We start from the raw sequence: 26440 nt of genomic DNA, 5'->3' as shown, positions 1-26440 counted from the left end.
TTGCTGATCATAATATTGAAGGTTTTGTAGTGAACATTCAACACAAATTATAAAGAAAACAATTGTAGGATGTTGCTTCTGGTATGTGTGGAATGGGGGCAGATGAAGCATCTTTGTGACCCAGTGGACAGTCTAATGTGGACCATGTGGAACCAGCAGTGGCTGTAAATATTAGAAATGAAAGTCTGAAGGGCACACAGAACACTACGTTCCCTTTCAGTCGGTCATGTTCTGCATTATGTCCGAAAGAGACTGACGAATGGGTTCTCGCCCGATAGCCCAATCACCTTCGAGTGGTAACAAAACAAGCCAATGGTACACAGAGTACCTTGGTCTACGGAATTTGCACCGCAAGGTCCGCCCCGGTGTGCGGGTATTTAAGGAAGAGTACGAGCAACTCGCACTCAAGCTTTCGCTTTGGAGCTGAGCACATCGCTTGGTGCTTTCACCTGAGTGTTTACTAGTGAGTCAGCTGATGTTGGTGTGATGGCACGATTCAGCGGTTCGTCTGGGCTTCCTGCATTCAGCTCCCGCGTTCCGCTGAGAACTTCAGCACCACTGAAAGAGCTTTTTTCTCTCACTAAAAGAGTGAACGGGTTGAATTTGCGTCTTTTTAAAGATGTCATTTCGCCCGTGTGTTTCTGGGTTCAGCACGCTGAGACTGCGTTCGTGGATGACTCATGTTCTCATTGCGGGGACATGACCATCTCGACGTTAAGATCGAGACCGATTACCTTAAAAGGTATAGAGTCCCCTCTGCCGCACCCCGTTCTACCTCCTTCCATTTAAGATGCTAATGCCCAAGTGCATTTTCGAATGTATTTGTCCGCTGGATTGGTTTGCAGCAATCAACCTGAAGGACGCGTACTTTCATGTCTCCATTCTTCCTCGACACAGACCGTTTCTTCGGTTTGCTTTCGAGGGGCAGGCATTTCAGTACAAAGTTCTCCCATTCAGATTGGCCCTGTCTCCCTGTGTCTTTACGAAAGTCGGGGAGGGAGCCCTGGCTCCTCTCAGGGAATGAGGTGTCCGTATCCTCCGTATCCGTATCCTCGACGACTGGCTGATTCTAGCTCACTCTCAAGTGCTGTTGTGTGAGCAGAGGGATCTGGTGCTCAGACACCTCACCCATCTTGGTCTTCGGGTCAACTGGGAAAAGAAAAAACTCTCCCCTGTGCAGAGGATCTCTTTTCTCGGTATGGAAATAGACTCGGTCGCCATGTTCGCGCAGCTTACGAACGAGCACACGCAGTCACTGTTGAATTGCCTGAGACAATTCGAGGGCAAGAGAGCGGTTCCACTGAAACTGTTTCAGAGGCTCCTTGGGCATATGGCATCCGCAGAATCCTGGGTTCCTCCAGCACTGTTGATATCCAGCACTTGCGTGCATGCCCTATTGGTCAGCCAGTTTGGGACTAGGTGCCTCCATGTGTTGTGATTCCCCTTTTGGCCAATCCCATGTGTATATTTCCATAGTGAGTCTCTTAGTAGCATGTGTCTTTCCCTTGGCAAGCACCTTGCCAGCTCTGTCATTGAAACTTCCACCCTGCTGGCTGGTACCTCAGAGTTCATGTGTATCACCAGCTTTCGGTTGATACCGGCCTTTGTAAGTCCTCCTACAAGCAGGCAGCCTGCTGGCATATGTCCATCTGGAATATGCCACCCAGTGTATTCTGTGTCAGCTATAGGCCCTAACTCATGCTGGTCTCACGATAGGGTGCTATCACTCACACAGGTCACTGGAAGACAGCCATGTTGCATTTTGTAAGGGACCCCATTCGTCAGTCTTTTTCTGACAAAACGTAGAACGTGACCGACTGAAAGGGAAAGACTAGGTTACATATGTAACCCTTGTTCCCTGAAGGAGGGAATGGAGACGTTATGTCCCTTTGCCACATCACTGTTCCGCTGAATTGCCGGGTAACTGGGCTCAGCTCCTCAGCAAAGACTTGAGTGCGAGTTGCTCGCGCTGCTCCTTATATACCCACACACCGTGGCAGAGTTCGTGATACAAATTCCTAGACCAAGGTACTCTGTGCACCATTGGCTCGTTTTGTTACCACTCGAAGGTGATTGGTCTCTCGGGCGAGAACCCATTCGTCAGTCTCTTTCTGACTTAACGTCTCCGTTCCCTCCTTCAGGGAACGAGGGTTACATACATCCTAGATGTTCTGTATAGATTTATATTTAGTAAACCTTTATTGATATTTTGTTAAAATATATGCCTGCATTGCTTATTTTTCTACTTGCATATTTTTTTTAAATAGTTGCATTTCTAAACATTACAATGTTTAATGTCTATGTTTGCTATATTTTATGTGTTTTTATTCTTGGACAACACATTTCTCCATTTTCATGTAAAGAATATTACATGGTCATGTCACAGCTGGTGTTTATCTTAATGTTTCATGCTGTCACATTTGTTTCTTTAAATATCAGTAAGCTTAAACAGAATTTATACAATATCTAGACATTACGTAGAAAAACAGCCAAAAGCAGAAGAATAATGTTGCTTTTGAGGCATGGGAAGAATGCCGAATATCGTAGCCTAAGTGTCAAAGCTGAAGGAAGAGATTCGTAAACTGAATAATATATTGCTGACTGGAGAATGGAAAGTTATGCATCTGCATAATCACAGACGCGTCTAGTTGGTTCCTAACCTGGAACTATCAATGGAACACAAGAAGACCTCTGTAAACAACACTGAAACCTCACCCACCCTACCAAGTCCTGGAGGCTCATTATTAGTTCATGACAAAGGTAATGTTTATACTTTTCTAAGAATCCTGTGCATGTTGTTAATTTGTGGTTAAGCCTTTTCATTATTTTATGAGAATTTATTATTTTCTTAAATTTGGATAAAACACAGATAAAAGAAAGTTTATGTCAAAATATTTAAATTTATATGACAGACTAAAACCAGAGAGCAGATTCTACAGGATTAAACCCAAACTGTCACTTGAACCATGTATTGTATACTGTGGAAGATGGAGGGGGCTGGACTGTGACTCAGAAACAGATCAATGAGAAAGTTGATTTCGACAGATAAGTCTAATGTTTTTTAAATGGCTTTATAATAGTGAATATTTTTGTGGAAAGTTTATGTTCTTACTTTCAGACTCACATAAAGATAAGTATGATAAAATCAGCATTTCTATTCACAGTAAGTGGGAAGATTAATAAAATGGATTTGGCTATCTTCAGTCAAGCAAAGATGAATTCTGGCTTGAGAATGATTGTAGTCATACCCTGCTCAGTGATGTTAAGATTTTTTATACACGTGGATCAGTCTGCTTTTCTGCTTTAAAATAAAACTTTTTAAATTCTCTTTAGGAGAAAATGTGATGACAATTGAATTGATGGACTGGAAAGGAAAGGAGAAACATCCTATGCCATTTTTTCCTACCTTTAACACGTTAATGCCAGTCTGTGCAGGTTTCTAGGAGTTAACAGTGATGAGAAGTGATGGTGGTATAACAGGTAATGCTGAGGGCTTTCTCAATTTCTCAAATGTTGCTTACTTACAGGTGTCATGCAGCCAATCTTAATGGGAGAGTTTTACAGAGGTGGAGAGTACAAAGCCAAGTAATGGTGTGGTCTTGGGGACCTGGAGAGGACTGTGGTACTCTCTCAGATGCACAGCCATGAAAGTATGGCCCAGTTCCTACATGGACAACTTAGGGAGTGGAGGAGGACCTACTGAGTAGCAAGACAGCTGAACAGTCTCATCATGCACATATGTGTATTTTACAGTATACTAACTATAAGATTTACTGTGGTTTAATAAATCTACCAACCAAATGACTGGCAATCCTGTGTGCCAAATGCAAGAAAGAATCTTATATGGACAAAGGAAAAATCTTACCTTGGTAAACTGAATAAATACATTGACATATCTTTACAAAATATTACAATTTGATATTAAGTAAAATACTATGCTTATTATTATATGTGTAAAATGGTAAATTTGCATGCATTCATGCATATGATGGCATAACGTATGCATACCATAATAAAGCAGCATGTAAACATACTGAAAGTCTTGACTGAGATTCTAAAACTGCATCAGACTATTTTCTCTTCCATTGTATATATTTAGCATAGCTGATAATAAAAGAAACATTCATAAAATAAATCCATAATTACTGTATGTATTTCCATCTGTTCTCCAAAACCCTGAGAATTTACATTTTCCAGTGTACAAACAAATCCAAATGTGTACAAAATATTTTTTTGGATGAATACTGTCCATGTCCATGACAGTGGTTTGCAAAATAATAAAAAAAATTCAAATTAATAGAACAAAAACATAAATAAAAATTAAATTGATCATAGGTTTCATTTGAAGTCTTGAAAACATTAATATGAAACAAAGAGCTTACAAAATCTTATATGCATGTCCACATGGAGCAAAATAACCTCCTACTATTAAATACAAGCACTTAATTCTATTAAGACTTTTATTTTGAAGTTTGAGTTTGCTTTAGCAGAATGCAGGAACGCAGGTTTGATCAGGTGAGTTTATGAATAGTCAGAACCTCTACTCCATTATCCTCACCCAAGTATCCAGAAATGTCCATCATGTGCTGCTCTGACTCTGTGAGAATATATGGGGAGTTGCTGTAGTCTGCAGAGAGAGGAAGGCTACGACAGCGTCCCCTGCTCTGCTCTGAGGTAGAAAATGTGGAACTGCGTTGCCTTTGGCCAGTAGATGACTTAGCCTCTCGTAGCTTTCTGGCTAGTATGTTCCTCTGGATCGGAGAGGGACCTCTTCTGCTCCAGTTCTGTTCTGCCTGTTCACGTTGGTCCAGTGCAGAAGATGGGCTTCGAGCCATGCAGTGACGATCCATCAAGGGCTCTTTTGTTGGTGTCACTGGAACTGAATCTTTCGAATTTGACTGAGACCGGGGAGTGTCAACCCATTGTCTTCTCCTGTGGTCCACTGAGCTATCAGTTATTCTAGGACTGGAACAAGACCAGACCTCAAGTTCAGGAAGTGTATGCTCCCAGGGTCTACTTCTACAGCTCTCCTCTGGTAGCTTGCGAGGAGTCACCTGGGTCATGCTTCTTTCTCTGTAGGGTCGGGAAAGGAGCAGCTGCTTCTGGTTGTTCTCGTGGAAGCTTGAAGTTCTCCTGAAGTTGGGATTCTTGGAGTATGGCATTCTACTGCGCTCTACCATCTCCACCCAGTCTGCCGTACGCTCAAGACGATGAGACCTGGCACTGAATGAAGACTTCGTTGGACTCAGCAACAAGTCCACCTTTTGTCTGTCTGATAAAGCGTTGTTTTTGGAAGGCCATGTGGGTTCTGGAAAGGGAGACCTTATGCGGAAGTGACTGCTGCTTGACTCTTCTGGGCTGTCAAGTTCTTGGGGCACTGGAATTAGACCAGAAGGGGTTGAAGCCATTGTCTCTAGCATGGTGTTGTCGACTGGACTCTGGGACACATGGTAGACTTGAGTGGCCTCTTTTAAGCCCTTCTTTTTCATCTCCTTGAGCTGGTGTTGAGCCAACCGGTAGCCAAAAATAGGGGGAAGAACCTTTTGGCCAGAAGGAGACATCCTATCCGGGTCTTGAGAAAGGGGAAGAGGAAGGGACATGTTCTGTTGATGAGCCAACACACCTCGGTCTGAAGGTCCTTGCTTTGCAGGCAAGGTAAGTCCCTTCTGGAGGGGAGCTGCCTGGAGACTTTCTGAGAAACTGGGTCTCTGCATGCTGTGACCATAGATAGAAGCCTCATCAGAGTACTTCCGACCACTGGGAGAGTGCAGAGAGCCACGTTGCATGGAGCTGCATTTTGGAGCACGGCAGAGTTTTCTCCATACTGTGATAAAGATGGTGGCCAGGATCACAGCCAGGCACAAGAAGACCCCAGCTACTACCACTAAATTCCCAATTAGGGGAGAGTTCACAGCTGGCGGAGGGGTGAGAGGTGGAGGCAGGAGCTCCTCTACATAGAGAAAAAACTGTTTATTCTGAAATAATTTGTTCTAAAAACAAAAAATTTAAATCGATGAAAACATTCAGATGGTTACCAGTGCAATCTTCTAGCGAACAGTGTGACTGCTCCATAACCATCCCAGTGCATTGGATCCCACCACTAGAGGGCAGCAGACATTCACGAACACGCTCTCGCACCCCTTCCCCACACGTCACACTACAACCACTCCATGGCTGCCACGGTCCCCACATTCCTTTAGAGCAATGATACAGTATTATAGAAACAAAAATAAAAAATACATTGAAAATAATGGATATCATGCATACACACACCTTAAGCAGCATTAGTAAATAGATTTTGTCTCAGGAAAATGTAAATGATGCTTGACTGTCAAAATCCTTGCTAAGATGCCAAGGTAGTTTCTAAGACATTTCCAGAGTGTTCTTGGTTATTTTTAACTGGTTGCAATACTACGTTTAATACTTTAGTTTAGAGGTTAGGGCAGGGCCGGGGTGTCCTGTGCTACCCCTGGAGGGCCACCTTTCTGCAGAGTTTAGCTCAAACACCTGCCAAGAAGTTTCTAGTGATCCTAAAGATCTTGATTAATTTGTTCGGGTTAGAATTAATTTAGGCTGGAGGTAAACTTGGTTGGAAAGTTGCCCTTCGGAAGTAGGACACCGCTGGGTTAGGGTTAGAGGTTCAAATCAGGGTTAGGGGTTCAAATCATTAATCCGAAGTATAAATAACAGAAATAGTAATAAATGCTTTGTTCAGCACTACATAGTGAAATTAGCTAATTAATTAGCAAATACAAATAATTTGCTTTGTGATTCTGTCAGGCCTTAATCATTAAACTAAGAAATAAACAAACTGGTGCTGAAATACAGATTAAATTAGCTATGTTTTGTACATGCTTAGATAAAATCAGACTCACGTGTATGTCTTTGCACAATAACACAGGTGTGTGTCAAACTGGGAGCCTTACTGTAGACAAGTGTGAAATGGAAGCAATACTTATTCCTGCCGGGGTCAAAGATGGAGCAGTTAAACTCAGTCTCATTCTCCGCTTGCGTGAGGAAATTGAACGCCAGGTGAGAGGGAGCAGCCATATCATTATTCTCTTCTTTATAAAGCAGAACTTTTCCATTTGTAACCGTACAGGGAGGAGTGATTCGACGAACAGTCACGGCTCCCTCACAGCCACTTTTGTAAATGTTATCCACAAGAAGCTTGTAGGAGAAGATGCTGGACAGGTAAAGGGGACCAGAGGATTTTAGTTCTCGCTGGGTATGAGGGGATTTTAGGGAAATCTGGATGAAATCACGCTCTGTCAGAGGGGATGCACATGGCATCTCCACATGTTGTGACCTAACTACTTTAATATTGTGCCTTATCCGGTTCTGCACCTTCTCAAAGGTGTTCCTCCCTATCTGGACTTGTTCCAGGTAACTGACGTCAAGGAAGAGAGTTGAAGCTTTGTTGCTCGAACAAGGATGGAAGTTGTTGTTAGTGTACACTCCAATCCTAAAGTCATTAAAGCTCCTGTTGTTGCTGCCACGATCAACAACCAGGTGAAAGGTGGGCCAATGCACATGTAGAACTGGACTCCACCACCAGACGGCACTCATGTTAGACAAGGCGAGGATGTGCTTCTGCTCAAGTCTGAATCTGAAATTACCTGCATACAGGAAGCAAGAGCAGTTGAACTCCATTGACCCTTCTGACTGGTTAAAGGGAAGTGACCTAGAGAGTACTGTAACATTCCTGTCAATGTCAATCAATGACACTGTCAGCCTGTGGACGGTGAAGTTGCTTTCAGTGCTGTAATCCACAAACACACTGGCATTGCTCAAGGCGATGTGCAATGATGGCCAGAGATGGATACCAGCCATTGCTTTAAAAGAAATAAAATATAAATTAAAATCGATCTGTAAACCTAAAGCTTAGGAAGCAAATTTGATGAAAAGTTTGTATCTGTGCTATTACCAAGTTCCCTAAAGTAGCATAACATAACCAGGAGTGAAATTTTAGTGATTCTTAACCATGCAATATTTTTTGCTTTATCTATGTGTTTGCTAAATGATTCTGAGGGGTTGTTAGCATGTTGCTATGCGGTTACAAGGACGTTCTATTTACTGTCCCAACACTTAAGAGCCCACTCTCAAGTTGTCCTTCTCTGGCTCAGGAGCTTTTTGCCCCTTTTATTTTCCGCTAAGGAAAAACATTATAAGACTGCCAACTACAGAACTGGAAGAAATTTCACAACATTTTCTTTCTTTTCTTTTTGGCTTTATTGACACTTTTATTGACGGTGACTAGGACAGAAGGTAATGGGGAGATAAGGAAGAAATAATCTTTAGAATACACTAACTCACCAACGCCATTATATGCACCACAGTCTATTGTGACAGAACACGAGCCAACCATTTTTTTTTTTTCAGACATGGATTAGACCCGAGTGCCAACCTCCCACTCTCTCTCGTGAGGCCAATAAGGAAGTGACTAAAACTGCAATTCATCGACTGGCCGCTTGAGGCTGGCTGCAAAAGAGAGTCAGTCCCATAGACTCCCCATGTTAAAATGCCCAACTTTACAGCAGGAAAAAACATGTTTACAGCCTGGTTCAAAAAATGATTTTGGTCTAAATAGCTAATTTTGCCCTTCATGACAACTGTGAGGGGGGTGAATTTTTTTATAACTCATCCGTTTAAATTATATTAAGACTTAAAGTTCTGCATAATTAAGGGCGTAGCCACTTGAGTGACAGGTGGATTGCCGACACTGCCGTCGTGCTAGGTGGGTGTGGCTACAGCAACTAGCTCCCGCCTTTTTGCCCATTTTTGATTGTCCGGGAGAGTCGCACGGTGACGCGCTGCCAAGATGGCGACGGCCCGCTCTACACACTTCAGGCTTCAAAAACACACTTCAGGAGTCTACGGGTGACGTCACGGACACTACGTCCATGTTTTTATACAGTCTATGATTAGACCTCATGGTTGGCCACTAATATTACTGTAGATTTTCACATTTAAGGTTGTGCCTTTTGAGCCAGATGAAAATATTATGTTATACTACTTAATAATAATGCAACACTGAAACACATTCAAGTTCCTAGGTTAATTTTTCAAGTTTTAGTTAAGTTCTACAGCTGTACAGTACTGTTGTCTATTCCTGCAGTATGAGAACTTGAGAAGGCTTTGTGATTTATGAACGCTGCATGTGTGGGTCACTTCCTGCAGAAAAAACAAACGCATCCAGGGGAAGAGAGCGCAGGAAAAGTCAGTGACCCCCCCCCCCCCCCCCATTTTCCTCTCCAACTGAACCTATTCACCACGGTGCACTTGAAACTGCCAATCACTGACCTTCATTTAAACTCTATTTTGTATGAGAATCAGAAAAGTTGGATTATATAACTGAGCATTTGTGGGGCTGTCAAGATTCCTGCGGATGTAATGAGAATCCAATGGTTTTACTACATCCGTTACATTGTAGATTTGGAGTTCCTTGCCACAGTCACCTATGGTTTGCACATTCTGCTGGACATTAAGGCATGATTTTCTATAAAGCTGAAGGCATAAGGCATACAAATAAAATCGATTTGACTAAGCTCCAAGACAGACTTCTGACTTCTGTTCTTTAAAATGTAAGGACATCTTCTCACCAAATCCCATCAGGAAGAGCAACACAAATGGGGTCACTGTAGGGAAACCCTGTGTCATTCCGACTTCTGTGGCCTCTTTTTCTTTGTCCACATCACCCCAGTCCACCTTCATTCACTCTGTCCTGAGACAGACACAATTCAGTCAGACACAAGGGATAAATTAAGTACATTTATTCTACCTCCATACAACACTTATTTGTTTTGGCAGTAGCCTGACTCTTTCATTAGACTATTAATCGGTAAGGTGGAAATATGTATTTGAATATCTTCTTGATAATCTCACATTTTAACACATAGTACATAAACTATTCATTACATACATACAATACAAAGCCTACAATTACACTTAATAAAAATATAGGCATAAGGCAAAATATCTATTAAAACACATTTTTCAGTATATATATATATATATATATATATATATATATATACTGAAAAATGTGTTTTAATAGACATAGACTATTATATATATATAGAATTATTAAACAATACTATATATTATTTTATTACTTTAAAATGAAATTGGGTTTAATAGATGTATAATGACATTATGATGTTGCTGGAACACAATTGGCAACATTTTAACACATTCCCGTTACTTTGTTACTTATAACTTCTTACTCATATTTTCCTGAAATCTGTTATCCTTATCTTATACAAAATAAAATAAAAACTCTCATGCATTACAGATATAACCAAAACCAGTCAATAGCTTACACTTAAATGCTAAAATTAAAAGTAAATAGCCTAAGGAGGTAGATGATAAAGTATTTTACTTACAAATCACATTGAGTCGGACGAATACGGTATGTTCTTGTATCCTGGTCGAACTGAATGACACCGCGTTACCGTCAGTTTTGTTTTTTAAACGTTAAATGAATGAACGTCAAGGAGCGACACCGCTCTGAGGCACGCTCCCACGAGCGCGCTCTCATGTTTGCAGACCGTGAGCGCGCGTTCCCTTGCTTCCTCTACTGGCTGTTTTTAGGGAAATTAAGTTAGGTTGCGGTCTGATCTCCAAAAAAAAAAAAAATTTCAGTGTGAATCACAAATTTCTCAGCGACCGTGCAGAGAGCTCTGCTGGCTCTCTATTAATGCAGCCAATTATATACTATAGTTCATGTTACCAAACATAAATGTCAGACGTTAGCGTTTAATCTCTTCTGCTTATATATATATATATATATATATATATATATATATATATATATATATATATGAGAGAGAGAGAGAGAGAGAGAGAGAGAGAGAGAAGATTAAACCTATCCTCAATAAATCTCATCACAATGAAGAGGTCTATCTCAAGAGGAGCTTGGCATTTCAGTCAAAATGTTAAGTAATATATTAAATTAATATATATTAAATTAATATATTAAACTATATCTAGCAACAATCTATGCATTATAATCGCAGTTGTCATTACTGGCTCACATGTTTCCATGTTTCCATTAATGCTGGTGAAAAACCTGCTATAACACACCGGATTGAAAAATGCCAGCAAAACCCGATAACACACTATAAATAATCAAGAAAGATAAATGAACAAATGAAAGAAAAATGTTTTTTTTTTTTGTTTATTATTTTTTTAGATATATTATTTTCACACAATGGTCCAAATTAACTGTGGAAGACTTTATGCTTCCATAAGGGGAAATGTAGATTGCTTTCATTAAGGGTCTCTCTGAATTATTTTGATGATTTGATGATTTTCTGGTTATTTTGCCTTTTTTTTTGAGTTTTAATACAAATTTCCTTACATTCTTCCTCATGTGTTTACACAACAGTTTGATGCATATGTAATGCACACATATGTTTATGCATTAAACATGCGCTGGAGTCACAATATCAACATAACTGATTTAAACAAGAAAACTGTCCTCAGCATCCTCATGAACATTTCTGTCATCTCCATTTCATTAAAGGCTGTGGAAATCACTAAGCATGTTAGGCACAGAAAAAGAAAAAAAAAGATGTGGTAATGTACGCAAGTACCGTAACCAGCATTTATGAAAGACCCTATTGACAAATACAGTGGAAAGTAGGTGCCCACTAAAGAGTTATCCGTTCTGAGAGGGATCCGTGGGCCAACAGGAGCTAAGAGCCAGCTGGGTTTGATAACATATCGGCCTCATGCGTCAGAACAGGTTGGGATAAAAACGCAGGCCTTCTACTGAATCGTCTCGGCACAAGTGACCCATTTTTTCAGCTAATAACAATCTGTAAAAGAGAGCGATACATCAAAATAGTGAGAAGGCACTTGAGGGATGAATTATTGATGAAATAAGGAAAAGGCTGTCTCCTGTACCTTTCTTTAGAAAGCAGAACTGACAGTCCCAACAGCTTGGCAAACTCTTCGGCTGTGAGGGAGCCTTTATCAGACACCTGGGAGAGGAAAAAGAGAAGGAAACCTCAATTAAACCAGATGGATGCCCACCAAAACCACTGCTCTCTGTTGTGGGGGAATTGCCAAAGCTAAAAAAAATATAAACAACACTATGTTGAGATTAAGGTAAATGTGTCACAGTGAGTTTATACAATGCATGTCTCACGCTAAAATTGAAAGGGAAAACTTGACAAAATGAATTTTTTATTAATTATGACAATTAAGCAGTGGTGGGCCGTCAGGGCCAGCAAAGCCTTCTCTGCTGGCCTAAACTCTATCAGAATCACTGACTTAGTTTTAATATATATTTGTCCATGAATGTGTATTAAATTATTTCCAATAGCCTTTTATCTTAATTTCATAGCTTTTCTCTGGATTGCGCTGCTTCAAGTAGTGTATATTTTCATTACAGCTTTTATCCAATCATATTTCAGCATTCAGGTTGCCAGGGTCAAAGAAATCTGCCTAAGGTCTTCGGAATCAACAGTGCAGGCGCCTGTAGCTTAAAATTAATGCCATTGAAATAGTTGCTTTAACCAATCATATTTCAAGTTGGCAGCAGATTGCGCCAGATTCACCTATATAACAAAATTAATGGCTGATTCAATATGAATAGAGCAATAAATGCCATCCCATGTCAATTGATCTTCAAATATGCTTGCTTTGTTTTTTTTGGAACATTCCTCTCCTTTACTCTTCAGGGATGGAAATGTCTAATCTAAAACACCTCTCCTTCCAGCTCTTTGACCTAAAACACCACACCCAATCACATCTGCTAGCTGTGTCTTGTCCAAAAACACTTTGAAGGTGGTTCAATTCATGTAATTTCTAGAATGAAACAGGAAACTTCTCTCACTCTTCTAGCCCCAACCATTTAATAGAAGAGGAAGAAATTGGCAGTACAAGTTTGTGGTTATAAGTCTAATCCAATATCCACTCTATGAACCTGTAATTAAACATGAAAGGAAGTTTCTGCATGATCTTTGAATGGCCACATAAGTGATCTCACAGATGAGGGGAAAAGGATGGCACGACACTCACGTTATCTCGAGCTGAGGCAATCATTTCCTCTTCACTGTGGGACTGGAGCTGAACCACCATAACGCCGCTGTCAAATACTCGCAACCTGACAGGGAAAGAAAATTTATGTTAATTCTGGTAGTTACTTAAAGGGATAGTTCACCCAAAAACGAAAATTACCCCATGATTTATTCACCCTCATCCTAGATGTATATGACTTTCTTCTTGCCGAAGAATACAATCTGAGTTATATTAAAATATGTCCTGGCTCTTCCAAGCTTTATAATAGAAGTGAATGGTGGTTGAGATTTTGAAGCAAAATAAACTGTGTCCATCTATCATAAAAAGTGCTTCACATGGCTCCAGGTGGTTAATAAACGCTAATATATCCATATTTAAAACTTTATAAACCTTAATCTCTAGATTCCTCTAGCTGTTGTGCGTGTGTTCATGAGAGAGTCGTGTTCCAGCGGATGACGTGTGATGTGGGAATATATGCTACTTTCATGATAACCAAGTTTTGTTTAAAGTATCAAAGGATGCAAAGTTTCCTTTGTTTAGCAAAGTCTCCTCTTGGCTTATATCAAAATCCTCCGACATTTTTCTTTACAAATCCTCGTATCATTCAAATTCATGACCAGTGTTTTGTTTTGCTCTCTATTGTGTGCATCCGTGTTTATCACTTTTCACTGGAGCTTATGCCGTGCCTACGTCATACGCTAAATGCCACTGTCTCATGTACTTGCATACAACAGTTGGCGGAAACTACAGATTGATAAGGTTTTAAATATGGATATTTTTCTTACACAAATGCATCCATTCTGTTCAGAAGGCCTTTATTAACCACCGTGTGCCATTATAAAACTTGGAGGAGCCAGGACATGTTTTTACTATAACTCTGACTGTATTTGTCTGAAAGAAGAAAGTCATATACATCTAGGATGGCGTGAGGGTGAATACATAATGTGGTAATTTTCATTTCTTGGTGAACTATCCCTTTAAGAACACAAGAAGAAAACATTGCTTCGTAATCTAACCGTATGCAACATAATTGTGGTTTGTGAGTCAAATTGTTGTTTTCTTTTGAAAGGTGGAAAATGCAGCCAACAGACAGAGGGCGGACATGGGTCCTGAAAACAGGAAGTTTGCCAGGAAGTGGCTGACCGATCCCACACTGACCTGCTTTGGCCTGCAAAGACTGGCTTGCACAGTCCACATCCACATTTGCTCACTTTAACTCACGCAAACACACACACAAATATAAATGTTCACACCCTTACCGTAGAGGAAGCTTCAGTGATTCAAACATCTTGCAGGCATTGACTAAGTCCTCAGGAGAGAGAAGCTGAGAAGAAATTAGCGAGAGACAGATTATACGCCTTGAAAAGATCCATCCAGAATGTTTCAATTAATAAAAAAATAAAAGTATAGCCTGAATGCACTGTAAGTCGCTTTGGATAAAAGCGTCTGCTAAATGTAAAATAAATGTAAATATTTATGTATATTTCAAAGAAATGACCCTAAAAATTACTTTTCCTTACAAAACATATTTGTGCCCACATCTTAATCATTAAAAAAAAAGTTTTTAGATGTCAATATGATTCTTTTTTTAAAGAAATTAATACTTCTATTTAGCAATAGTTTCAATAATTCAGTTGATCAAAAGTGACGGTAAAGACATTTAGAAGTCTTAAGAACTTTATATTCATTAAATAAATGTATGATGGTTTCCACAAAAATGATTTAGCAGCACAATTGTTTTCAACACTGATAATAATAAATTTTTCTTGAGCAGCATATCAGCTTGTTAGAACAATTTCTGAAGGATCATGTGACACTGAAGACTGGAGTAATGATGCTGAAAATTCAGCTTTGCATCATAGTAACAAATTACATTACTCATTACATAACATTAAAACTATATTGTAATATAAAACTTACAATGTAGAACTTTAAAAAATGCACCTTAGTGAGCAAAAGAGACTGCTTTCAATAATACACTCTATGTATATATATATATATATATATATATATATATATATATATATATATTAAACATAAATATCATTAGGTTTTGAGGAGTCACACAAAATGACATTACTGACCTTACTGTCAAACCTTGATCAAATCATCTTTCATATGACCTTTATTTGTCAGACAAAAGTTTTTAAACATCAATAATCCATTTTATTACATTTCATAAACATTTTAATATATATACTTTTCAATTATTTAAATGGTTAAATTCAATGCTAGCATACCCCTGAGATGAACCTGAGGGCTATTTATACTAAATGTGACAACATTCTGCTAGATGCAAACTAAACCAATGCCATCACACTCTCTACTCTGCCATCATCAGCTTCACTCTAAATGCTGCTGGGAAGAAGATCAGGATCTGATCTGATTAACTCAATAACAAGACATACCGATGTGTCCAGCTTCATCTTACCTCCATTCCACGGGCTCGGTTCACCAAACAGTACACTTCAGTGAGGGCCATCATTCCTCCACGCTCCTATAAAGAGACAGAATAACAAAGAACAGCAGATCAAGAGTAAGGAAGGAAGAGTAAGCCAACCTAACGTTATCATATCATTTATGTATGCAGGTGGCCATGCAAATCTGTTTGGTAAGCATAAGAAATATATAAAACACACAGTTTATTACCTCCAGTGGGGCCTGCAGTATGTCTCCCAGCTGTCTGGCGAGTTGGATGTGGTATTGTGTGCCTGAGCCGTGTGTCTCTCTGGTCACTGGGTTGGCTATACCCATACTCAGCAAATAAGACTTGAAGCGGATAGTCTTTTGCATGGCAAAGAAAACAAACATGACAAATTTAATTAATTAATTATTGGCTAATGTCAAATATCTCGGCTAATCGCATGATAAAACACTAGTGCTTCAGGGTCTTAAAGCTCACCTCATCTTCTGTGATGTCACCCTGTTTGTCTTTGATTTTGTTGGCAATGGATTTGGAGACCTCCACCATTTCTTTGGCCTGCAGGAACAGATAAAATTGACCATGGCTGTACGGTGCATGATAACAGGACGACCCACCAACCTACTGAATGACTGACCTTTTCCATCAGTTTACTGAGATCCTCAAAGGCCTGAAAGAAAAGAGAGATGTTACAATAGAAACATGAAAGAAATGATATACAAAACACATCTTTATCAAGTACTGAAATCACCTGTAAATTACTGGGTGTGCCCACACCTAACAGGATACTGTATACAGGATACAGAACACTGTGCACTCTCTTCTTCTCTTTCACTATAGCTGTGCCAAGAAGTTAATCAGAGCTATGAAGTCATCTAGCATTAAAAACAGGGTCCCGCTTGCTTTCAACATCAGGGGCCCCTCACTGCCTGATTGTGGCCAACAGCTTTCCTGATTATCTCAAGCTGGGATTCCTGTGCTGTGTGTCAGATATGACTACCTGTCAGTCTGTTTCTCTGTCTTACCTCAGAAATGTTTTTATCTGTCTCTTTTCTCTTCTCTTCCAGCTTCCGTTCAATACCCACAATCCCCACTGCACGTGTTCTTCCTGCCTACAGAAGCACAGAAAGCAAGAGAGAAAAAAATGAGCCACATTCTTTGTTAAACGTGCACACGCACAAACAATAATTCAAAAACAGGGAAACAAATCACAAAGGAACAGGAAGGGAAGGGTTTGCCCAGGGGTTACTGCTTCAGGGCCACAGCCTGTTCTTTAAAAGAAACAATCATAAAAAAAGCAAGCTAACTATTATGTATAATAAATCCACATATCCAAAGTAAAACAATTTTTTTTAAGTATTTGAACAGTTTTATGTCACAAATGACAAGTGGCAAACAACATTACGCACCATATGGATGTAATAAATACTGCATCATTATTAATTCAAAACTGAATTAAAAGGCAATTCACAAAGATTAGGAAACTGACCAGGGGCCACTAGTATAAATATTTATTGAAAATAATTTGTTATTTTCCAATTAAGAACAGCTGACAAAAATGTATCTGGTAGTTATGCAACTTTATATACACATATATATATATATATGGTAAGAAAATTTTTAAATTAAAAGTTTGTTTTTGCAATTTATTGAACCCAAATTAATCAAATTAAATAAATAAATCATGCCACTAATTGAAAGAAAATAAATAATAATAATTCTTGCATTATTCAGTTATTCACAAAATAATATTTACGATTTAAAAAATATATTGCTACACTAAGTTAAAACTAAAAATCTTAAAACAATTTTCAGTAACTGACATAAAATAAAATAAAAATATAAATATTTGAAGAAAAACTTTAAATGAAAAAATAAATAAACAGAAAAGTTGTTTTAGCAACTAACTGATGTAAATAAAGTAAAGTAATAGTTTTTAGGAATTTACATATTTAGGTAAAAATTATTTTAGTACATTGCCAAAACTAAAACAGATATAAAATGCTGATTTAATAAAAAAAATAAAAATAAACAAAGTTAATGTAAAATGAAAGCTAAATAGAAATATTAAAATGAAACAAATTAAAATGTCAAAAGTACATAACACAAATGCTAAAACAAACTTAATTTAAAATTAAACTTAAAAGTATGATAATAAAATTTAACCAAAATGTTAATAAATATTTTAAAATCATAAACTAAAAATATATATTTATAATATGATAAAATAACCAACTAAAATATACTAAAATAACATTAGATATGATAACCTAAGCCATTTTATTTGCATTTTTTTATATGTATCCAAAACTATTAATAATATACATTTATACAAAAGAAAAAAAAGTGTTATTATTATTATTATTATAAAAAAAAAACTATGAAATTAATAGAAATATCAAAAACAAAATCCAGTTGCATCATTCAAAGTCGGAGTTTAAGCTGACCTTGGGTCCTACTCCTGTGGGGATGGGCTGTGAGACAGGTGTATTCTCCCATCGTTTCTGAGTCATCTCTTCAGTTAGACGTCTGTAAAACTACACTCCACACACAGCACAAGTTACCTTACTTACAGCTTCTATCACTTCTGCTCCGTTCCTCTCGAAAATGTCATGACTGCTTATAGTGCCACTTCAAACTGTAAGCCAGATTTAGTGGGGTAATAAGCTCCATGTACGTGGAAGCAGAATTAATCTATGCATTATCATCAGCTGAAATATTTCGGTGACATTACTCCTTAAATAACTGACCTCAATCTGCCCATGTTCTTTGAAGGACAGCTTTATATAAGAGTACTTGCTCTGCTGGTAGGGGCCCGGCTCCTTATTTTCCGGGACAGGATGCAGGTGAATGACAATCTTGGCACTGCGGGTTGGAAAGGTAACGATTCATAATTTCCAATATTATTATGCCATGCTACACAAGTCAGATGCATTAATCGCACACTAATGTTAAAGCGCAGTCACCTCTTTCCAATGCCTGCTGCTTGCTCCTCAAAGAATATGACTTGTGACAAGGGTATGCATATACAGCATTCCTACAGAGAAATTAGAGATTTCAGACTTTACAGACAAGCGTAAAAGTGTAAAAAGAAAAAAAAAATCTGACATAAGGTTTAAAAAATTGACATAATGTAAGAGCAGTAAAAAGATACATTATTTTTCTGGTCCCTCCAGAGAAGGCGATGGGTGCTGAGAAGAACAACTCCCACATCAAGTTTAGCCTGTCAATGAGGTAACACTATTATAAGGAGCATTATTATACACTGTCTATTCAAGTAATGCATATCCTATTATTGCATTTTGTAAAACCCAATTCCCGATTCTATAATGTATTTCTAACAGCACTAATAAGCAACATGAAAACAACCATGTAAAATATAAATGTGTTTAGCTGTAATGTTTACATCATTGTCAGGTCAGTATCTTACACATGACTGTCATGTCAAAACTTTCAGTAGAATCCAAACTATCTTTGGAAAAATATATTGAAAAAAATACCTTGTCTTCCCCATCGTAAAGTCTCACTCCTCTTTGCTGAATTACTAACGTTTCGTCCATCTCAAGTAGCCCATTTGTCCAAAAAAACCTGTCCATGTTTATCAATGTAATAAACCAAAAGTGAATAACAAAACTAGAGCATATATTACATGAAGCTTCAGCTGTTTACTTCCGCCTAAGTGTCCGGTAATGCGCCTGTTTGAAAAACACTCCAATCCCAACAAAACTTCACTCTCCGCTTTGCTTTTAATGTGTGTTATAAAAATCCATATAAATAAACCATAATAATAATAATAATATTTGTTTAATATTAAATAAAATATAATGTCAACTGCTCTTGGGGCGTATTTGGAAACAGACTCTTTCATGCCGGGGTCTTGACAAAGGAAGTCGCACACGAACTGCAGCCTTTAGCATCTCTGCTAAACCTTACTGTCTATGGTAAAACCCAACGAACAGCGACGATATATAAAAATGATCAAAACTAGCGCGTGGACAATGACCTTCAATCATTTCAGCGAAACATGTAAATGTGAAAACATGATAAAAGACTTGCATGTATGTGAAGAATGGTGCATTTGAGCAGTGTGTGATTTAGCATTGGACTATTGTTGTTCCTCACGTCATGCCAGCCTGAACTTAAAGAGACCGCCGCTCTTCTTTAATACATGCTGAACCTCTCCGAAATGATTCTTGGTTCACTAATAGGATAAATCATATCCAAAAAGTTGATGAATTCTTACATTGATGCTGTGAATAAGTATAACAGGGTTACTGCGTTAAGCACCAGCAGGTGAATGAAGAGTTGTCAGTGAGATGCTGTAGGAGGAATTGGTAATCAACACAGTGATCGGAACATCGGCACAGAAGATGGACAAGAAATCCTTTGATATAGTATTGGACGAAATTAGAAAGGTATTGGATTAGTTATATTTACCTAGGTTTATATATTTTTATAGGTTGCCTTTTCTGGAAAGAGGCAGTTTCGGTCTGTTTGGGTGATTATGATTATTGAATATGCAACAGAGAATAACATGAATACTGTCATTTTTGTTTGTTCTGAAGTGTGTTTTGACAGATCAACGTATCAAAGCTATAGAGCAGGTTCATGGGTATTTCTCCAGTGAACAGGTATGTTGAACTAGCAACAGTAGAAAACTGTAATTCCACAGTTTCTTACATCTGCTTACATGTCAAACTTCCTTCCTCAGGTGATTGACATGCTGAAATACTTCTCTTGGGCAGAGCCACAGATAAAGGCAGTCAAAGCCTTGCAACATGTAAGAATTCTGCTTCTTATTTATTTAAATTTTTAGTTGAGCTAAATGACTTTATTTAACAGCATCACATGTTTTTCCTGTAGAAAATGGTTGCAATACCTACAACAAAGGTTGCAAACATCCTTAATTGTTTCACATTCTCAAAGGACAGAATTATTGTACTGGAACTCATTGCTCTGTAAGTTACACACTACAGAAATTATGCACATCAACAAATATCCAAACAAATCAAATATCATGCAGCAATGCAATATGTAATATATACTTTACAGAAATATTTCAGATGCCCAAAATTTCCGTCCTGTGGATGATGCGTTCCGTACTCACCTCGCTGAGAAGCGGTGTGCAAGAAGAATCCTAGAGCAGGTAAAACTTAGACGTTCATGTGAATTTGCAAGCTGTATGCTATGGCCAAGTGTAGACTATACTGAATGAATGAGGATTTAATTGCAGTACATGTCTGTAATTGTTTAGGTGTGTAAGGTGGGATGTAAAGCTCCAGTGGCTATGATTTCATCCTGTGGGATGATCCCAGGCAACCCTTACCCCAAAGGCAAACCCAGCCAGGTCACTGGAACATTCCCTGTAAGTTCCTTCATGTAATAAATCTGTTAAATACCCTTTAAATGCATATTGTTTCATTCAGCTCTTTAAAATTAATTGTGGCTTTTATTGGAACTTTATAGAGAATTCCTGCCAAAAAGGATGGAGACGATACAACCCTGGATGGAAAGGGCATTGCTGCACGTATCCTTGGACCAAGCAAACCAGTATGTTTTAATGGACTTGTGTTATTGACCAAACATATTTGTTCTTGGAATATCTTTCAGTAACACCTAAGGATTTCTTATTACATCCATTTTTCTTTTTCTGTAAGTCACCATCAACGTACAATCCACACAGACCTGTGCCATACCCCATCCCACCATGTAGGCCACATGCAACTATCGCTCCAAGTAAGACCCTTTTTTTCACATTAGAAAAAAATGACCAAGAATAAATTGTATGAGTAATAATCTCCCTAATGTACAAAAATAGTAGACTATGCATATGCCAGCAATATGTCTGTAGGCAATATGGAAGTTAATTTGGGGGACTGGATGCAGAATGTTCTCACCTTTTTCTCCGGATGCTGCCCAGGTGCATACAACAATGCAGGTCTGGTGTCAGTGGGTGGGGTCATCACTGCCAGTGTGCCACCCCCACCCTACCGAGCCACTCCCAATTTGGCAGGTACAACGTACAGTTGCTGTTGCTAGCGCTGTGTGCTGCCTTAACTGCTGTGACAGCACTGCTGTCTCTAGACGCTACCTCACCATGGCATGCTCTAAATCTGCCTGCAGCACCTTTAGCATGCATTTTGATCGTGCTTAACACTCTCTCCGGGGTTTCTTTACTGATCTAACAGAACTAATATGGTAATTTCCATATGCCATAAAATGCTTATAGAAAGCACAGATTTTAGAATGCGTATTGAACACTTGCCATGCTCACTAAACAGCATTTTAGATTTTCCGGAATCCATTCATGAAAGTAATGTTCTGGGAAAAAAATGGCTACTTTAAGGCACTTAAAGAAAAATCAAAATACGCACATCCAAAAAAGTCTTGACCAGGTGCAAGATCAAAGGATGAATCAAGAAATAGAAAAAGGATCTGCACACTGTTATGCTCCCTTTATTTCAAGAAGTTAAAACCAGCAGCGTTTTAGTCAAAGACCTTCGTCAGGCAAACACTTTATATAAGGCACTTGCAATAGAAGTAAACCACACAGTTTCAAGTTTGAGAGTAAACGTGCAAAAATCACAATTTCTTAAATCTTTGTGGTGAGACTAATATTTTAGACTTGACTCAGTAATATGCCTAAATTTAACATCAGTTAAATTTGACAAGTTGATTTTTTTATTCAACCCAGAAAATTAATTAGTATAGGTTTACAACAACTTTCCCTAATTTCTTTTATCTCAAGGGGGCACTATGACATGTTGTATATTGTCAGTCCATGTTTTCAGCATGAATGCTTGCTCTGCTGCATTGTGTTTCTTATGGTGCAGCTAGTGGATTGGGAGATTTCCTAAATTCTCTCTGGCTTTCTAATGCGTCTTTCAAATCAAACACTAATAAACTTAGTCATGTGGTACCTTTGTCTTCATTTCATAGGACTTTCTTCCTTCTAATATTTAATTGTGCTGATTGTTTCATATTTTCAGGTTACAGCCAACCTGTTGGGCAACAAAATCCAACCTCCAACATCTCTGGCACACCTGCTATTTCTCCTCATAATTCCACCGCATCCACTCCTGCCACCTCCCAGCCTCAGCCTACCACACCAATCACTCCAGTTTTTCCTGGCATGGTCCCATCCCAGAACCCTGTTACCCCCTCCCCTACTCCTGCCCCCTCGCCCTCAGTAATCAAAGGGCCTCCTGCCCCAGCTGGCTCTCCCCAAGTTGCCTCAAACTCTAGTGGCCACACCACGCCAGTTCCTTCTCCGTTCGCTGGCATGCCCCCTTCTGGTCGAAACACCCCTTCAGTCATCAGAAGTCATACCCCATCTGGAACACCCTGTGGAACACCTGGGCCAAGTGCAAGCATCCCTCCTTCTCCCTTCCACAGTGCTCCCCGCTCAGAAAGACCTACTGGTGGACTCACATCTACTCCCAGGGCAACTGATGATCCCTTGACTCCTCATGGAGCTATGGGATTACACTCAAAGAAGGGGTACCCACCCTCCTCAGATTCCCAGTCAGCACTTTTGCTCCCTGGCACTCCCTCCACCCAGTCACATTCAGTTATCCGTAGTTACACACCCTCAGGGATGTCCTCCCTCACTCCTGGACGCTCTACTCCAAGCATGCAAGGTGTTGGTGGATTACCAGTGGCGTCCAGTCCTAGTCCTAAACCCTCTCCTGGACTGACCTCTCAGACAGCCATGAGTAGCCCTGCTGGAGCTTTGTTTATGGACCAACATTCTAGCTCCATGGTCCGGCAAGGTGGAGGTAGTGGAAGCAACAGTCCTGTCCCTTCTGCTTTTAAAGGTCCCTCCTGTTCTAGCACTCCTTCTCTTAGCTCTCTAGTTATGCCAAGCTCTGCTGTTCTTGCCCGACCCCTTGGCATTGCTCATGGTGCTGCTTCACCACAGTCTTCTTTGCCCAGCACTGCTGGTGTATCTGCACTACACAGTCTTTCCTCGGTTCTGGGCTCTCAGTCTGGAAGCAGCCCTTCTCCACATTTTCCAGTGTCTCCTTTCTCTGGAGCCCAGTCCTCCATTTCCACCTCATCCACTTCTACTCCTCCAGTCTCATCTGTATACTCTGGCCTGGCCCACTCTAGTGCTCCCTCGCCCTCCCCCTTTGGCCTGGGATTGACCACAGCTCCCTCCGTGTTCCCGGGTCTTCCTTCCGGCCCAAACCCTGCCTTCCAAGGTTTTGGAGGCTCAGGTCACACTGCAGCAGGTAGTCCGGTGCTGTCCTCCTTAATGGGGCTTCCAGGAGCCTCTTCCTCAGTAGCCACCGTTGCACCTCTCCAGGCAGCAGCAGTCGCAGCAGCTGCTGCAGCAGGAATCTCCTCCTCTTCTCCTGTGCTTCCTGGATTTGCCTCTGCATTCAGCTCTAACTTCAACCCCGCCCTTGTTGGCCAGGCTGGGTAATTTTTTTTTCTTCTATTTAATTAAGTTGCACAAATGTATAAAGTATTAGGTAGAGAGGTTTGAATACTATTCTAGGGTTGAATTATGGCTGGGCTACCAAACCCTGCTCCCAGAGGACAGACTCCAGTTCCAACCCTGCTCCAATACATCTGCCTGTTATTTTCAAGTAATCCTGAACACGGCTTATTAAGACTTGATTAGCTGATTCAGGTGTGTTTAAAAAAACACCTGCCAGATGGTAGCTCTCTAGGAGCAGGGGTGGCTACCCCTGATTTAGGATTATTTGAAATAAGCAGAAAGTGCTAAACCAGGGGTGTCCAATCCTGTTCCTGGATATCTACCTAACTGCATAGTTCAAATCATCTGTCTGTAATTATCAAGTGCTCCTGAAGATCTTTTCTGGAAGGTAGACCACTGGGAACGGGATTGAGCCCCTCTGTGCTAAACTAATATGGATCATCTGCATTGTCAATCGTATGGAAAAATCAGTTCCAAAACCAATTGAGCTGCCTATTCAGCTAGCAGGCTTCTCTAAAATGTAGGAAGTTTAATTATGCTTAATTATTTTAAGATGATTATGTATATATTTCATTCAATATTGAAAAGTATCTAAATACATTCCAGCCTGTGTTATGTATTTTATGTGTATTTAAGTATCGTACTGAAAGCTTAGCAACACGGTAATGGGAAAATTTATAGGAAACAAATGAGTATAAAGTAACTTTTGAAGTTCTGTCTCAGGATGCTGCCTTAGAAGGCCGATGTAGACTGCAGTTAGCAATGCAGGTCACTGGGTTCTTGATCTGGTTATGTCAAACACTTTCTAGTTGACATGTTCTGCAAAGTCTATGTTTTATTTTCTATGATATGTGTTCCTCGAATATATGGTATAGCCACAAAACTATTTTAGGGTCATTTGGCTGATTAACTTGAAGTTTAGATACCAATTCTGTCAGCAACATATAGAACATGTGAATTATTGCTGTCAAGAAGTAGTGAGCACATATTTGTGATAGCTTTTCAGGTAGCACACTTACCTTTGAATTTAGTTTTACATATTATAGTGAAACTACAGAAGTGCAATCTATTTGTGTTAGTAAGATGATCATTAGAATTGAATTATTAATAGGCTAATGCAATGCTGCTTAATGTGTTAATTAGGCTAACTGGTAGTCTCCAGGCCCCTGGAGGTGCAGCTTTTCCAGGGTTGCTGTCTTTCCCCCCAGGGATGCCCAGCTTCTCCACGACAGCATCCCCTGCTTCCCTCTCTGGTCTTCACAACTCCGCCATGCAATCTGCTCTTTTGCAGGTAACTATATATTAATTGGAGGCTGTGGCTCTTTATTTGATCATTAAAGGGCTACTGGAAATTATTTCTGTGCCTGCTATTATGATTACGAGCAAGATTTTTAAAAGAATTTACTCTATGCAAATGTTAATGTATGTTTTGTGTGTGTGATTGCAGGCTCACTCTGCATCAGCGCTTGACAGTTACCCTCCCCAGCCAAATGGATTCACCAACTACCCTGCAGCCGCAGGCTCGAGCTTCCCTTTGCAGCCAGGCCTGCATCCACAACTGGGTTGGCAGTAACTCATTGTGAGTTACAGAGTGCAGGCATATCGAAAACTATGTGACATTTTGTGTGAAGCGTGCCTAAACAATGACGAACATTGTGGACTGTGGTGCTCTGCATGAAAAAAGATGTCATAATTGTCATAACACAATTATGGGTAAAATTCAGAAACTAATGTGGAAACTCTACTCTCCAATAATTTCCTTTAGAAGATACAAGTCTCAAATCAAGACGAGCTTGTGGTTTAGCGCACTGCATTAGTAGAACATAATTTTGATTGACTTTTGAAGGCTGGACTGTATTTGAATTAAATGAATACTGTTCTTTAGTATTATTAAAATTTTTTTTTGGTTTGTAGAAGTAATTAGGGCTTAACTCTGTTTAAGCATCATAATTAAAAAAAGAATAAATGCTAAAATTAATTTTAAATATACACCATTAGAGTAAATGTGAAAAGTGCGGGTGTCTAAATTTTACAAAACTGTTTTTCCCTATGTCATGAAAGTAGTGAATTAATGGACCTTTTCTACAAATGTCTGTCAAATGCTGTACATGTGAATACCCTTTGAGAATGGGTAAGTTAGTGTTTGATATTTGTACTGTAGCTGTTCTTTTTTTTATTACTATTATTATTTTCCTAAGTTACCTTGCAATCTTCTCTAAAGAAGTTGAGTTGTGACTATAGTGTTACGTATTTTACACTCTTGTGCAATTTTGGTGATATTAAGGACAGAACCATGAATTTTACATGTATACAATGTAGATCCTAGAGTCTACAGTACTCACATTTGTTTTCATTTTATATTATAAAATATAATAAAGAATATGTTAGGTTTAGTCTAGTATGTTCGAACAGCATCATGAAATAAAAGTTCTTTTCTTAGATTTTCTTTGTTGTTTGTCGTTATTCATAGCAGTAGGTATGTCACTTTACCCTTCACCTGTTCAGGATTTTCCAGAATGACCACTAAACCTACAGCAACTTTC

The 26440-nt window shown here is 39.2% G+C and overlaps 3 protein-coding genes across 4 annotated transcripts; 1 reads left to right on the top strand and 2 right to left on the bottom strand.

Annotated features, from left to right (window-relative positions):
* Positions 1 to 4446: 4446 nt before the first annotated feature.
* LOC132132443 (thrombospondin type-1 domain-containing protein 1-like) lies at positions 4447 to 10602 on the bottom strand. Its single transcript, XM_059544817.1, has 5 exons — positions 10386 to 10602; positions 9603 to 9724; positions 6876 to 7835; positions 6036 to 6194; positions 4447 to 5950 (listed from the first exon to the last, which is right to left on the bottom strand). The coding sequence occupies exons 2-5, from the start codon at positions 9712 to 9714 to the stop codon at positions 4512 to 4514; spliced, it is 2670 nt and encodes an 889-aa protein (XP_059400800.1). The 5' UTR covers positions 9715 to 9724; positions 10386 to 10602; the 3' UTR covers positions 4447 to 4511.
* Positions 10603 to 11152: 550 nt separating this feature from the next.
* Positions 11153 to 19215, bottom strand: LOC132132878 (vacuolar protein-sorting-associated protein 36). The gene is made up of 14 exons (XM_059545418.1): positions 18952 to 19215; positions 18606 to 18674; positions 18418 to 18488; positions 18202 to 18316; positions 17899 to 17988; positions 16477 to 16563; positions 16089 to 16121; positions 15932 to 16009; positions 15679 to 15813; positions 15461 to 15526; positions 14289 to 14353; positions 13030 to 13114; positions 11911 to 11987; positions 11153 to 11822 (listed from the first exon to the last, which is right to left on the bottom strand). The coding sequence occupies exons 1-14, from the start codon at positions 19045 to 19047 to the stop codon at positions 11741 to 11743; spliced, it is 1149 nt and encodes a 382-aa protein (XP_059401401.1). The 5' UTR covers positions 19048 to 19215; the 3' UTR covers positions 11153 to 11740.
* Positions 19216 to 19341: 126 nt separating this feature from the next.
* On the top strand, positions 19342 to 25781 carry LOC132132877 (proline and serine-rich protein 1-like). 2 transcript variants are annotated; one of them, XM_059545416.1, is made up of 12 exons: positions 19342 to 19866; positions 20017 to 20082; positions 20163 to 20231; positions 20315 to 20409; positions 20504 to 20597; positions 20706 to 20816; positions 20918 to 21001; positions 21109 to 21187; positions 21372 to 21464; positions 22441 to 23875; positions 25041 to 25188; positions 25345 to 25781. In XM_059545416.1, the coding sequence occupies exons 1-12, from the start codon at positions 19822 to 19824 to the stop codon at positions 25468 to 25470; spliced, it is 2445 nt and encodes an 814-aa protein (XP_059401399.1). In that variant the 5' UTR covers positions 19342 to 19821; the 3' UTR covers positions 25471 to 25781. The 2 variants fall into 2 exon arrangements, with proteins under 2 accessions (XP_059401399.1, XP_059401400.1); XM_059545417.1 differs by lacking the exon at positions 21372 to 21464 and having other exon boundaries at positions 19343 to 19866.
* The last annotated feature ends 659 nt before the right edge of the window (positions 25782 to 26440 follow it).

The sequence above is a fragment of the Carassius carassius genome, chromosome 49, assembly GCF_963082965.1.
Source record: "Carassius carassius chromosome 49, fCarCar2.1, whole genome shotgun sequence".
NCBI classification, from domain to species: Eukaryota; Metazoa; Chordata; class Actinopteri; order Cypriniformes; family Cyprinidae; genus Carassius; species Carassius carassius.
The sequence above is the reverse complement of the archived record's forward strand: the minus strand, read 5'-3'. Positions and strand labels throughout refer to the sequence as shown.